Source organism: Nansenia antarctica (assembly GCF_963989245.1).
Source record: "Nansenia antarctica genome assembly, chromosome: 3".
Classification (NCBI taxonomy): Eukaryota; Metazoa; Chordata; class Actinopteri; order Argentiniformes; family Microstomatidae; genus Nansenia; species Nansenia antarctica.
This window is the reverse complement of record NC_137688.1, coordinates 60,406,542-60,421,973: the sequence shown is the minus strand read 5'-3', so window position 1 is coordinate 60,421,973 and position 15,432 is coordinate 60,406,542. Positions and strand designations below refer to the sequence as shown.

The 15,432-nt window shown below is 41.2% G+C and overlaps 1 protein-coding gene across 1 annotated transcript; it reads right to left on the bottom strand.

The window, feature by feature from the left end:
- Window positions 1-1,175: 1,175 nt before the first annotated feature.
- On the bottom strand, window positions 1,176-11,314 carry LOC308154236 (XK-related protein 6-like; the record flags this gene model as incomplete). Its single annotated transcript, XM_080527404.1, has 3 exons — window positions 1,176-2,146; window positions 9,032-9,228; window positions 10,797-11,314. The coding sequence occupies 3 exons, from the start codon at window positions 11,312-11,314 to the stop codon at window positions 1,176-1,178; spliced, it is 1,686 nt and encodes a 561-aa protein (XP_080383530.1).
- Between the last annotated feature and the right edge of the window lie 4,118 nt (window positions 11,315-15,432).

Genomic DNA, 15,432 nt, shown 5'->3' with positions numbered 1-15,432 from the left:
ACAGTGTGCTGTTGTGTGTGATTGTTGCTTTTAAACAGACACACCATGAGGTCTCATGTATGTCATGTACTTTGATATTAGACCTATACTTATAGCCTATAGAATCTTAGCATCCTTAAAAAAAGGTCTTTGGAATGTTTTAACTTTGAAACACAATTTCCACCTTTTGTACAACCATTGTGCTAGTCAGAGATGTAAAACAGAAAACTTTTGTGCTGTCCTCTATCCCATGCAAAGTCATATTTTTTGCCTTCAACAAATTACCATTTGGGGGAAGATAATGTAGTATCAGTGGAGTGAGACAAGTTGTCTCCTTTTGCCCCTATTCTCTTTTCTATTTCCTTGATACTTACTGAATTCACATTGTGTCACAGCACATTCAGCATGAAAATCATCTAATCATGCATGCTATTCAAGGCTACCACCAGCAGAGGGCACTGTTTATTGTGTGGACAGTATGGGTGGAACTGATTGAAAGCAGCCTCTGCCTCAGTGATATGAAGGATGATACATTTCCACTGCTGGAGATGCAATATTCATTAAATGCTTGTTATGCAAACATTGGAAACGCAAGGCTGCTTATGCGCCTGCCTTCATAATTTGAGATTCATGTGCTTCACAACAATATTGAATTGATTTGATTTGACTTGTGTGCAGTAAATGAAATTTAAGTATTTGATTACATAAAGAATGGCAGTTAGTCTTGAGGTGCAAAGAACTGACACTACTGGGACCCTCCTCCATCATTCCCATCAGGCTTTGCACCAGTCCCAAATGACAGGGACATACATATGCCCTTCACAAGTATACACAGGTTGAATCACCAATACAGTATATGCGTTCAAAACACTTCATAATAACACATTCATACGTTATCTACACACTCATACAGAAATCTCCCCAACCAAGGTAGTTGGGGCTATATCCCATTTTGAAAATTATGTTAGGTTATAATTTTTCTCTGGATGTTTTCCCAAAATAAATCATGATTGTTTGTATATAATATTGTCTTGACAGATTCTTGTTGAACATAACTCACAGCTCCTGCAGGATAACCGAATGATCAGAAAGAAAAGAAAAGCACCAAATGGAGAGAGTTCAGATCTAGAGAAGAGGAAGTACGGAATGAGAGAGTGAAAGAGTGTGTGTGTGAGAGAGAGAAGGAGAGAATGCCTTCAGAGGGAGGACTCATACTGCAGGAGCTCGTAGAGAAGTGGCCCATCCCTATACCTGATGCCCACCGCGTTGGGGCTGATGTACTGCAGCACGTTTATGGTCCTGCGCAGGCGCCGGTCCACAAAGTGAGCATCCCAGGCCGGGTAGCGCTTCCTGGGCATGTCTATCTTGATGAGGGGCCCCTCGGGCCGGATGGGCCTGCCGGCCGCATCTACAGGCTCTGTAGATCTCACCTGGAACACAGGCAGGCAGGTGTCGGTGGCGGCCTCGTCCTCGTCCTCGTAGTCTCCCGCCAGGCCCCGTGTGGGGGTTGCCTGGGAACCGCGGGGCCCCGGGGTCGGTGCCATGGGCTCAGCCTCCGGGGGCAGAGGGAGGCCCCAAAGCAGCTCGGCGCAGCAAGAGCTGGCCAGAACCCGCAGCCCGGGGCCCATTGGGTGAAGCACTCCGTAGTAGAGGACCATGCAGGCCACCCCCGAGGCAAAGCATAGGAAGACGCCGCAGAGAGCAGAGGAGGCATAGGTGTCAGTGGTAGCCGGGTCACGGTAGGCGTACCAGAGGGCGCTCAGGACGGCGTTCTCCAGCAGCACGACCGTGTAATAGGCCACCATGCGGTAGCGGGTCCGGCCCTCCCTCACGTTGAACCAGCAGAAGACATAGACCACGCCCACCACCATGTTGAATAGCACCTCTTCCCACTTGGACATGCAGAAGTCAGTGCCGCCGTGGATGACCCAGAAGGCCATGGCACACCAGTGAAGCACCACGAAGATTCCGAAGTAGATGTGGAAAACGGAAGCAAAGAGGGCGAAGGAGAGCACCCGCGAGGAGATGGTGAACAGGCGCCAGAACAGGTGCACCAAGGCACCCCGGTAACTCATGCTCTTCTTGTCATCACGTGAGTCACGCAGGAGTTTGTGGTACGAGGCTAGCACCCAGGCCAGGGACAGGAGGGAAGCCATGGCTGAGACGCCTAGAGATAGAGAGAGAAAAGGAGAGAGAGAGTGGGGTGGAGTGAGAGAAAAGAGAGAGATAGTGTGGTGGAGAGTATCGTAGATACTCCACACAAAACATAGAGGGGCCAGACAAAACATAGAGGGGAAAAAGAGGGGTAGAGAGAGAGAGAGAGAGAGAGAGAGAAGAAAGAAGAGAGAGAAAGAGGACATGCAGAGCACCAAAAGTTTGGTAGAAAGAAATGGAAAGAGAGGAAAAATTTGATCAAATTCCTGTCTGAAAGGACAGGTTTGGTGTACTACAAAACACACAACTGTCAAACACTTCTGATAAATACAATTAAGATCTTTGATTGTGATTCCACTTGCGTGCGCACTGTTATAAATCTGAATGTTGGTGTGCGTAAATGTTCTTGCTTTGCGTACGTACGCAGGCTGTTTACGCCAGTTCTACACAAAGCTTTATAAATGAGGCCCCAGCATACTACACATATGCACTGTTGATACTCAGTTGACTGCAGATATTATGGAGGACTAACAGTTGTTTGATGATTTGATATGACACCTAGGCCTTGAACAGTCAAAACAATCTGTTGTTACATAGTGAAATCTTTGAGCGTCTAGATTTAAGTACCTAACCTAACATCAACATGTTCAGACTCATAAAAAAAGTTTAAAACATTACAATGTAATGAATACATATTAAAGAAAGAGAGATCAGCCTAACTTTAAAACATGTGTTTCTTGATTCATGAAAGTGGTTAATCAGTTTAGAAATGTATAGGCCTATAGCATTTTGCATTCAAAAAAAGGTTTTTAGTCTCAAACAGAGCAATGAAACTCAAGAATCATTTAGTACACCAAGCTTGCACACGTACAGTGCAGTGCATAATAAGAACTGTTTGCAAGGGTTAGGGTTAACCCTGTCAGATTCTGTTCTGGGACCTCTCCGTTTTTGACTGCTTGCGTTTCCAGGACCTATTTGCGCAGATCCGAGAGCCCTCATGGCATGACAAATTATTATAATTGTTTAGGCTAAAATAAATAGTATTATAATTGTCTGGCTAACAGCAGGAGCAGAATGTATTCTGAATTGTACAGAGACATCTTGTTTGCTCGAGTACAAGCAATTGCCTCCAAATGCATGGCAGGCCCCAAACAGCATCAAGTTCTTGAATGGCCAAGTCAATCTGGAGATTGAAATACAATTAAACATGCATCTCATATCCTGATAAGATTTTAGGCAAAAAGGCCTCAAAACAAACAACAACTGAAGATGGCTGCGGTACAGGCCTGGCAGAGCATCACCAGAGAATATACCCAGCGGCTGATGGGATCAGTGGGTCGCAGACTTCAGGCAGTTATTAGATGCAAAGGATTGTTGAGCAAATACTAAACATTAGTATTTATTTGGACATTATATGATTTTTTCCAAAACGTTTGTAGCCCTGAAATACAGGAAATATGTTTAAAACCCCAATTGAATTAAACATGAGAATCTCTACCTTGACCCCATAGTAAATGTTTGATTTCAATTCCAAACTGTTTGAGTAACCCTAACCCTCACCCTAAAAAAAGACTTATAAAGTTATAAAGTTGTATTAGTAAATGATCACTGATGAAAAGATGTTGGTGAGTGAAGCAGGAGCTGAGCTGGACCCAGGACGTCCCGTGAGGTAAGGTAAGAGGAAAGGGCAACGGGGCTGCTGGCCAGGTTTGTTAGGAATCGGACATCACAAACCTGGCAATAGCCTACATGCAGCACATTTACAAACAGCTGTTATTTTGGTAATCTACATGGTGAAATGCATTCTTAGACATGATTACGTTGTCATGATTACAAAGATACCACTTGAAATGCATAACATCCAAGTTTATTTGTGTCTTACTTAAGACTCCAAGACCAATCTGTTCAATTGTGGTCAGAAGATTTTTTTTTTTTATGACTGATTGGCTACGGGAGGCTCATCTGTTACAATAAGTCACATTTAGGAGGATTTTACTTTTTTAACCCTTTCAATTCATATCTGAGAAAACAATCTTAATTGCTAGCAAAATAAATTCCATGTTTTTCACATCCAAGAAGATGATCTAAATATAAACCTTACTTGTGCTGGTAGAGTGCCTCCTACTGGTAGAGTGCCTCCTCACCAATTATGTCAACCTTTTTGACCCTTCAAAACAGCCCCTATGGCCCTTAATCCAAGTACTTCATGTGGACACGAGACTCTATAAATGTCTCTTTAAATGTACAACTGCAGGGACCAGTGGCGGACTCAGACTGTTTGAAGGGCAGGGGCGAAAAGAAAAAAAGGGCACCTACTGCACAACATGGGACCACATCAGTGCACATGGTCATGTTTAGACTATTGGAAGGGCAGCCAATAGGGCACATCCTCTAATTTTGCCACTGAAAAGGGCACTTTAGTGCAACGTTTTTCAACGGTGGGGGCACATGGTCAAGTTTACACCATTGGAGGGGCACCAATAGGGCACATCCTCTAATTTTCGCCACTCAAAAGGGCATTTTTGCCACTCAAAAGGGCACTTAAGCGGGACGTTTTTCAACCGTGGTCGCCCCCCCTGCCCCTCCCCTGAGTCCGCCAGTGGCAGGGACAGACTGCAGGGCCATGGTGAGTGGTAAGTAAGCTACTTCCTGTGCATATAGGAAGCTGAAATTCAACACAAACCTATACATTCACGATCAATTATGTGAAAGGACGGTTTGCTAGCTTAATCCAACCCACAGACAAGCATTGATTCTCTATGTGTTGGAGGCAATGGTTCTCTATGGGAGAAGACAGTGGTTCTCTATGGATTGACCTTTGACCCTCTTTTCACTTGCTTTAATTGGGAGAGTTCCTGAGCATGGACTGTACATAGTGGAATCATGTTTCTAGCCTCAACCTTTCTGAAGAAACCCTAACCCTGCCCACTGTTTATGTCCCCCCCGTGTGACTACTCTGAAACAAGGACATTTCAGAAGAAGTTTTTGATGCAGTTCTATCATGTGTGTGCAAACTTCATGCAGGGAGACATTTTTGCTTGGTTGCCAGCAGGTTATGGCAAAAGCCTAATCTACCATGCATTGCCAACACTGTGCTCTGTGTTAAAATTACCACCATCAATGGCCAGAAAATCTGATTTGAATAGTGTTATGTTCTTTTCTGTCGATCATGGAGGATCAAGCAAAGATGTTGCAAGATAAAGGGACACTTGCTGCAATCACTGACAGAGACAAACACCAGGATGGTAAACGGAGACATCAGGGTAGTGTTTGGCTTGCCTGAGACCTTCGTTGGCAACAATCAATGGAGAAGTCAATTGCAGAGGCCCATGTTTCACAAACGTCTAACTGGAATCACGGTGGATGAAGTACACACCGTGGTCCAATGGTAAAAAAAAACTGTGACTGCCGTGCCGATAGCACTTGTTCTTATCAAAGTTTTTAACCACGATGGCTGATGTATAGTTGATTAACTTACTTACAAATGAACTTATTGTAAATCCCTTAACGATAAAAGAGTCTGCTAAATGACTTAAATGTAAATAGTTAGTGTAGTTATGTATAGTAAGTAAGGTAGTGTTATCTATATCTCTGTTTGCAATTATACTGCTAACTAGTCTTCTCTACTGGCTATTGCAGCAAGTAGGCTTACTGCATTTCTCATTTATCTTGACTTGTTTATTCTTGACAACAAAGGACATAGATAAAATAGGATTAATTGGCCATGGCATTGGTGGTCTGTTTCTACATGACTGTTCCCACTGGTTAGACACACTGGTGATTGGGTTAGGGGACACAACTGAATGTCTCTACTTGCTATTATTGTACTTTTCCCCACAAGCGTGGAACATATCGACCACAGATGTTGAGGGTGTATCATGATTTATAGCAATATTTAGTCCTTCTCCTATCACTAGTGACACAAAGCTCTTTCCCGTCTTTCCTCCAATATCTAGGCCTAACTAATAATGTGTGAAGATTAATCATTAATTGCATATCTAATGTGTATGTATATACAGTATATGTGTATGTATATATAATGTGCAAATAAGTACAATAAAGTACAACTATTATGACAATAATCACACTAATACTGAAATCACATGATTTAGTTTAAATGATTCAAACTGAAATTATTTAGCATGGCTAATATCAATTAAAAGTATACTTCGATTCTCCCCATCTGACTGTTTGAGATATGTTAAATTGTAAATAATTAACTCCTAAAAACATCATAATTTGAACAGTAAAAAAAAAAGACAATAGACTATATATAAAACACTTTTCACACTTACTGCTTCATGCATGCAACCTGCTGAAATCAAAACAAACAACTTTCTCCAAACATGGGGCTTTAGATAAGAAGAGTGTAGAAAAGGGAGTGTCAGGGGATTTCTGCTGCCTGGTTGGATGGCAGGTAGAGCTGGACAGGTGTGTGTAGGTTTCTCTCTGTAGGAATGGATTTGAATGGAGTGGGGCTGGCATTTCCACACTGAAAGAAAACGCATTATAAAAAGTGTGCTTCTTCTTCTTCAATTAATTTGAAACTAACACATTATGCCTCAAGTCAGGCAGTGACTTTTTGTCATGAGACACTGTGCAGTTGATATTTGAAGGATATACACATTATTTGGAAATTAAGTCATGAATGTTCTTTAATTGTCAGATGTTCAATGATATTACTACGGCTATCATTAAATGTCAAACATCAAGACATGAAGACTTTAAACTGTCAAGTATGGGATGTTCTAACTCTCATTACTTTGGGTACAAATTATAATATCAAAATGCTGACATATGACAAACAACTGTTCAGTTCAGTGTTTTTATGTCTCTCTTTGATGTTTGATGGGGAATAATCAATCAAATAATCAAACAGGTTGACATACTGTATGATGTCTATGGATAAATCTCATTACTGTACTTTTGTTAGAAATTACACAGTTAATGTTTGAAGTTTAGCTTCCAAAATTGATTTGATTAATCATGACCTCTCAGATAAAGCCAAACATGTTTTCTTTAATAGAATCATGGCTAAAGAAATCAGTATCTGATTCCGATGTAATCCTACATAGATATACATATCTTATAGCAAAAAGAAAAAGGAAAGGGGGTGATATGGTTTCAGCAGGTCTGTATTAATCTCATCATCAGTACCAAATCAGTTTGGCCCTTAGAGTGAGTTTTGGTAATAACAACCATCATCATCAACTCCCTTGTGCTCTAGACAATTTAGCAATTTAATTTTAAAAAAATGCAATGTCAGAAATGTTGATTATGGGTGACTTTAACATGGACAACAGAAACATGTACTGATCTGAATTTGACTCAATCAATAACTAAATCAACCATAATGCTAAGGACCCAGTGAACGCTACGTTGATCCAGTTGTGTCTTTCCCCAAGACATCAGTGACAGTTGTCCTATTGGCCTGTGTTAAAGATGTGAAAACTAGGGGCGCTTAGATGGCGTAGTGGATTAAGCGTTGACCATGTACCGCAGGGCTCCCGGTTCGATTCCAGCCGTGGACATATCCTGCATGTCATCCCTTCTCTCTCTCTCTCACCCATCCTTCCTGTCATAATCTATACTATATCTGTCATTAAAAATATGAGTGGGACTCGAAGCTACTCAGAAAAAATAACTTCATAAAAAAATAAAAACTAGGTCTAGAATTCACCAAAAGGATTTTAGCAACTTCAATGACTAACATCTTTTTCAGAATTGGCATTCTTTTTTGCATTTTTTGTCTGCCTTAAACTATATTACTGCCTGGGCCAAAGTAAGAAATACTGACTGGCAGTCATTCAGTCAATTGAGAAACAGATTCATTGTTATGATTAAGAAAGCAAAATCTGCTTATTACTTAGATTCTCTGTATACAGGGTTCCCGCCCTGGTCTTAAAAAGCCTTAAAGTCTAAAATCCAGCAAGCTGATTTATAAGGCCTAAAAGGCCCCAAGTTCCAGCTATTAGGTCTAAGAAATGAGGTGCTAGGTCTAAAAATGTTTATTAGCTTGTCCTGCAAAGAAATCAGTCCGACCACATCTATTTACGTGGAAATGAATCAAGCTGGAACCAAAAAAATGCCAATTCGCTGCCCCCGGGAGAAATTATTGGAGAACGAAGCTACGGCAGAATGACAAAAAGCTATCATATGGTGTCGCGATAGGTCTAAAATTCTATTCAACGAGGTCTAAAAAAGGTCTTAAATTTTACTTGTTGAAACTTGTAGGAACCCTGTGTATAGTATTGATGGAAACCCAGATTAATTCTGGAAAACAGTTAAATAATTGAAATGTAGCTTCACCCCTGCAATTGATTAAGGATTTCTCAGTGGAGTACCCATGTCATAATTGATTGTTGTCTGTGCAAATTGTATAAATCGCATATGTAAATTGATTGTCCTTTGACCTTCTATTTATGTAACTGAATGTAATAAGGACATCCTTGAAAAAGAGACCCTAGTCTCAAAGTGACCCCTGGATAAATAAAGAATAAATAAAAAAAGGAAGACATGCATCAGCCTAGATCAGGGAGATAACAGTGTCTTTCTGTGTCAGGCAAGGTTAGTCATCACACAAACATATTGACAGACGTTAAAGCTTGATGGTAATTTGCCCGCCTTAGACATCTAATTGTGATAATGTTGCAAAATCATGCAAGAATCATGAAAGTGTACTTTGGTAAAAACGTTAGTTAACTTTATAGTGAACCACAGCGTGGAAATTACTGTACAACTGATTTAACTACAATTTAGCCTCGTCTGCGAGTCCTCCACACTTTCATATTGTCACACACATTGTAACACACTGCTAAACTGACAAGAAAATAGTATAAATGAGTTATGAGACTGAAAGTGGAGCGTTCCCAACATGGAACCTAGGGGAACCCCTTACACTGCAGCGTCTCTGCCCGGTTCCTCTGGATCATGATGCACAGCTGCAGCACCAGCTGGGGGGCGCTCTCGAGGAAGGTCTCTAGCAGACGCAGCATGTTGACGTCAGCATACTCGTACATCATGGCCCAGTAGAAGCGCCGCTGGTTCTCCTTTTGCCGACGACTCTGAATGCCGAGGTACATGGTGCGAATGTACCTGCAAGGAGGAGGGGGGAAAGTGGTCAGACGATTTCAGCATTAATCTTATAGTATTTTCAGTCCTGTTTTATGCTATGTTTAAGGGGAATCCTGAGGAATAATAACTATTGGCTTTTTTGGGACCAGTGGTTCAAATAAAGAGATAGGGAAGGTGTGTGTGTGTGTGTGTGTGTGTGTGTGTGTGTGTGTGTGTGTGTGTGTGTGTGTGTGTGTGTGTGTGTGTGGGTGTGTGTGGGTGGTTCCCAACTTTTTATACCGTTAAACCGTCACCAAATTTAACCATGCTCTATAGTTTAACTGTGGGATTCAAAATCACATTGTAGGCCTTTGATGGAGCCGCCAATTTCAAATAATTCATTTGTGACAGCGGCTGGTGAAAGGCGGACCAAAGCCCTCTCCTTTCCGCGGACCTGCTCGAACTCTTTCCGCGAGCAGTGCTGAAAAATTTGCTTAAAATAAATGAATAAAAACAGTGTTAAAAATACTTTTGGTTCAAATATTCAGACCCCTTCACTTTTCCCACATTTTGTTGTGTTATAGACTCAATTTAAAATGGATTATATTAAAATACTCTTTTTTTTTATTTCTGTAAATGTATTAAAATTGAAATACAAAAAATACCCCATGTATGTACAGTGCTGCTTGAAAGTATGTGAATCCCTAAATTATAAAGAAATGAGTGCAGGTGCAAAAATAAGTGAACCTCTTCAGTCAATAGCTTGTGGCACCTCCATTATTTTTTTTATTTTTTAATTTAACCTTTATTTATACAGGTAAATCAAATCAAATTTTATTTGTATAGCGCATTTCTTACAAGATGCAACTCAATGCGCTTCACACAATGAACATTTTCAGTCAATCAATCAATCAATACTGACAGAGCCGCGAGCAGGCAAAAGTAAAAACCTGTACACTATGTAGCCAGGAAAATTCCCTTGCAGCCCTCTACACATAGAGCGTCTACTAGCCAGTTTGCCTACCAGTACCCAGCGGTGGCCCCCCCCCCCCCCCCGGGGAGCCCCCGCCGCCCCACGCACCCAGCCCGCCCCACCACCAGCACACCCGGCCCAGCCAAGCAAGCACAGACCAAAGAGGCCCCGCACAAGGACGGCCAAGCAGGTGCCCCGGCGGCGGAACAGACCAGGCACACGGGGCAGCCGGGGGGCCCCAAGGGGAGGCCAAAGAAAAAAAAAGAGGTAAAGAACACATTGAGCCCCAAGGGCTCATTTTCAAGTGTGACCTGTTCACAGGCATACAACATCCACCACAAACAAATACAATACAAAACCTGGCCTACATAGTCTAAAAACTAAACTAAAAACTACATAGTCTAAAACTAAAACTAGTCTAAAATAGTCTAAGATAATCTAAACTTTCCGTCAATATGGACTAAAACTAAACTAAAACTACATAGTCTAAAACTAAAACTAGTCTAAAACAGTCTAAGATAATCTAAAACTAAACTAAAACTACAAAAACCTAAAATTAGCAGCGATAACTTCGAGTAAACGTCTCGTATAGCCACTAATCAGTCTTTGACATCTGTTTTGAGATATTTTTGCCCACTCCTCCTTACAGAGGTGAGCCAATTGAGTGAGGTTTGAGGGGTGTCTGGCATGAACTGCCCGATTCAGGTCCTGCCTAGGCCAATCCAAAACACAAATCTTCTTTATCCTGAGACATTCTTTGGTAGATTTGTTTGAATGCTTTGGGTCCTTGTCTTGTCCTTGTCTGGTCCTTGTCTTGTTCTTGGCTGCTGGCTTCTCTTCAAAGATCTTGTGGTATACCTCAAAATTCATGGTTCCCTTAATGATGTGGAGTCGGCCAGGTCTAGAGGAGGAAAAGCAGCCCCAGATCATGACATTCCCACCACCATGCTTGACTGTTGGGATAAGGTTCTTTTGGTGGTAGGCAGTGTTGGGTTTTCGCCAAACGTAGTGGATTTGATTGTGACCAAAAAGGTCAATTTTGGACTCATCTGTCCAGAGAATGGACTTCCAGAAACCTTCAGGCATGTTCAGATGGTCTCCGGCAAAGTTAAGGTTAAGGTATTTCACCTTGGCAAAACACTCACCAGGAGGCATTGTTGAGTATTCTAATGGATAGGCCATGTGTTGTTTAAGATGATTTAAGACAGGGGTCCCAAAAGTGTTTTCTGTGAGGGCCAAATAATTTTTCCTTTTTCTGATGGGGGGCCGGGGTCGGTCTGTAACAGAAAAGTGACTACCATTATTATTGTGGAGATTTTATATTTGTTTATTATGCCCCCTAATGCTAGATTAGTTCATTATTTAGTTATGCAATGTACTGACAAGTGGGCATTACTTTTCAAGAGATATATAGCCCATTAAAAGAGCATTATTTATATTTCTGGAAAAGACAGTTTTTGTTCATATTCATTGCTATTGAAATCAAAACAGTGGGCTTACCTATGCATATTATTCAGTGTGAACTGCTTCTGGCTGGGGAGAAGTCCAATGTCAGGTTCCATTCCTGTCACAGCCAGTCTCAAAGACTGATGCAAATGTTCATCAGTGAGTCTTGATCTCATCTGAGTTTTCATCATTTCCGTGCGTGAAAAGGTTTGCTCATAGATATACGTATGCCAAAAAGTGTGGACATCTTCATTGCATGCCTTTTGATGTTTGGGTATGTCTTGTTAGGGAGGGCAGCATAGAATTCAATGAGACTGTTGGGTTTGAATGTGTCTTTCAGAATATCACAGTTCTGTAACTCAGCCAAATCAAACTGATAAGAAGGCAGGCCTTTGATGGCAAAGGCGTTCTGGAAAAGACAGATTTCTTTAGCGTGGATATGTTGCTCACGGAATCGCACTTCCACCCACTTTTCAGCTGAGAATGGGGCTGCTGGTTCCTCAACTGAGAGGCTTTGGGCAGCAGGGAGATGGCCCATGGGTGAAGTCTTGCTTTTGCACTTGTCCCACAAGCAGTGCTAGTTTCACCTCAAATGCTTTTATGTGGGAATACGTCACAAATTAGTTTCCCCTTGTCTTGGAGCTGCAAGTTGAGGCCGTTCAACATTTCTGTCACATCTGTTAAAAAACGCGAGGTCCCATTTCCATTCTGGGTCGATCAGCTCTGGGATAGTTTTGCCTTTTGTCAGAAGAAAGGCATCTAAATCGAAGAGAAAGGTTTGGAACTGACTGTGCTTAAGTCTGTTTGCTCTGATGAAGTTTATACATGACACCACCACCTTCATAACAGATTCCCACTTCAGAACTTTGCAGCACAGTGCTTGCTGGTGAATCAGGCAGTGGACTTGTGGTGGGGGGGTGAGACCTCGTTCCTCCATTTCTCTGTTCATGCGTCCTATTAGCCCCTTTGATGCTGGCCGGCTTAGACCAGTCTAGATCCAACTCTTCCATCATTTGCCACACTTTACCAAATATATCCTCTCCTGTTGTAGTACCTCTCAGACTTTGTAGGGCTGCCAGCTCCTCGGACACTCAAATTCTTTAGTTTTCTCCTGCAGCTGGGCATATACATTCCCCATTTCTTCAATTCATCTTGTGATTATACTTGCGGACAGACTCGCCGCATTTAAGACATCTTTCTTATCCGGACATACCTCCTCTGCGACCACATTCATACATTTCTTGACAAACTCACCATCACTGAATGGCCTATCGCTGGTTACAATCAGTTTAGCTACCTGAAAACTGGTTTTCGGATGACTAGTTTAACTGGGTTTGGCATACAAACATTCTGCTGAGCTGAATATTACTTTTTAGCATCAACACTTTGTCTGCTCTCATTTGGCCTTGCAAGCTAGCATACTTGTCTTTGTATAGACTTCATAATGTCGGCACAGATTGTATTCTTTGTGACAAAGACACTGCTTCTTGACAGATGAGACAAACAGCCTTTTCTTTGCATTGAACAAACAAATAATCACTTGTCCACTGTTGGTTAAATACCCTGCATTGTGAATCAACTTTTCTCTATCCCAACCGTTTGGCAATTTTGTTGTCTCTTTGAATTTTCTTGCTAGCTCGTGTGCACCTGCCTTAGGTCAGTGGCACCTGCTTGATCACGATGGAACGTCACGTTCAGGCCCCCAAGTATTTGCAAGTAAATAAAAATGTAATTTGAATAATCTGTCTTTCTGTCTGTGTTCGTAGTTTGCAATGTTTGAAAAGTAGTACAAATATCCATCTGATATATCTATGTACAAGACATTTCACTGTACATTGTATCCTACCTCAAATACATTATCAAGCGGGGTAAATACACTTGATTACATTATATACTGTATTATAAATATCATTTTATTTGTTCCATGTTGCACAGGTCGGTGTCATGCGTGTTAAACATGGGGATGTGTGTATTTTGATGTTAGCCCCCCGGGAAGTGAGGCAAATGAATGAATGAAGCAGTGCGCAATTGGGAGTGTGTATCTCCATATATCTCACAATATCTCATATCTCACAATGGTGCCAACATATGCAAGATGGAAATTTACACATTTCATGGCAAGAGAATACAGAGATTTGTGGCAAGAGAGAGTTTATTCACCCAACAATTGTTAGTTCACTGCACATTGTAACATACTAGTTCTTATTTACACGTTTATTTGTCAAATACACGCTCTGCATGTTTCTATTCATGATGATCATTTCTGTGATTCATGTATATAGCCTATTGCATTATTTTTACAGCTGTAAATAGTGCCATTGAATGCACAATGCACGTCATTTCAAGCGACTTTGCAGCAGCAGAAACCGCGAATACATTATCAATACATTATATACTGTATTATAAATATCTGTTCGTTATATAATATTTGTTGATGATTACAGAGATAATCAAATGTAGGCTACTGCAATAATTTTTCTGTGATAGCTATAGCATACAACACACAACTGGGAGACATACTGTACAGTTTATCATTCATAACTGTACATACACATATCAGAATATCGTATCACTATTGCGTATGTAACTTGGGTAAACCCACTGTGGAAAGCCAGCTTCAGATCCGAAGGGATTGGGAGACATACTGTACACTTTATCATTTTCATAACAGTCTGTACATATACATATCTTATGTATTACTATTGTTATATATAGCCTATATATAAACACATTATGTTACACATATCAACCTTATTAACTGAATCTAATGCACTGAAGCAGGAAGATTCAGCACAGTGTGTGTGTCCCTGCGACCTCTGCTGATATGGAAGAGAATTGCAGTAGTGTTAAAACTACTCAAATAAACAGCATTAGCTAGGCTAGAGTATATTATTTCTACTGGAGGAGTCTGTTGGAAGGAAGGGTCGAGTAAAATTCACCAAGACACATGGTAGCTACAGGGGTGCTGCAGTAACTTAGAGGGGACATTTTTGTTTTGTTTTGTCTTGAATTGAAAACTTGTGTAGGCAGAATGTTTGTAAAGACACACCTTGGCCAAAACAAGGCCAGCCCTCATGTTTTGGATCAAAACGCAATGTTTACCTTCCACAATGAATTGCAGAGACTACGGATTGGGCCTTTAAAGGTATACTGTGTGGGATATGACATTAATGGCAAAAACGAGAGGGGCAACGCTACCAGAGGCTTTAAAAAACGGAGACGCAACAGAATACAAACACAGAATAGCGTGTGTTAAGACTGAGCCCATGCGTCACAGTTTTGTTGTGTGGTCTGTGGTGGTCTAATGGTCTAGCACCGTAGCCTACGGTGTGTTTGTGTGCCCATGTTGGCATGGGTTTGAATCTGGCCCGTGCCCTGTTGACATGCCCATCACTGTCTCTATCTCTGCCCCACTCAAAAATACCCTTAAGAAAAAAAAAGCATCTCTGATAGAATTCAAATAGTTTTGTTTCTCATCCCCGGCAGCTGTTTACTTTAGGCTAGTTTTCAGAGTGATGGAACCAAAAAAGAAGAAACCAAGGCACATGGAAGAAATTAAGTGAAAGTGAAGGGCAGTGAACAAAGTGGGCGCTCTCATTCTCTCTCTCTTTCTTAAATATATTTTAAGAAAGTTGTTTTCACAGGTGTGAAGTCATATCCCAGAGTCTACCTATAAGTCTGAATACATCATACATCTACATGTAATAATTTTGAGAAAACACTAGAGGGCATACTCAACTACAATCCTGTATTTAAAACCTGCATTCATCTGCATTCAATGTGACTCCATTGATTGTTGCTTCTAAATGGTTCAGTGTTTAACATCA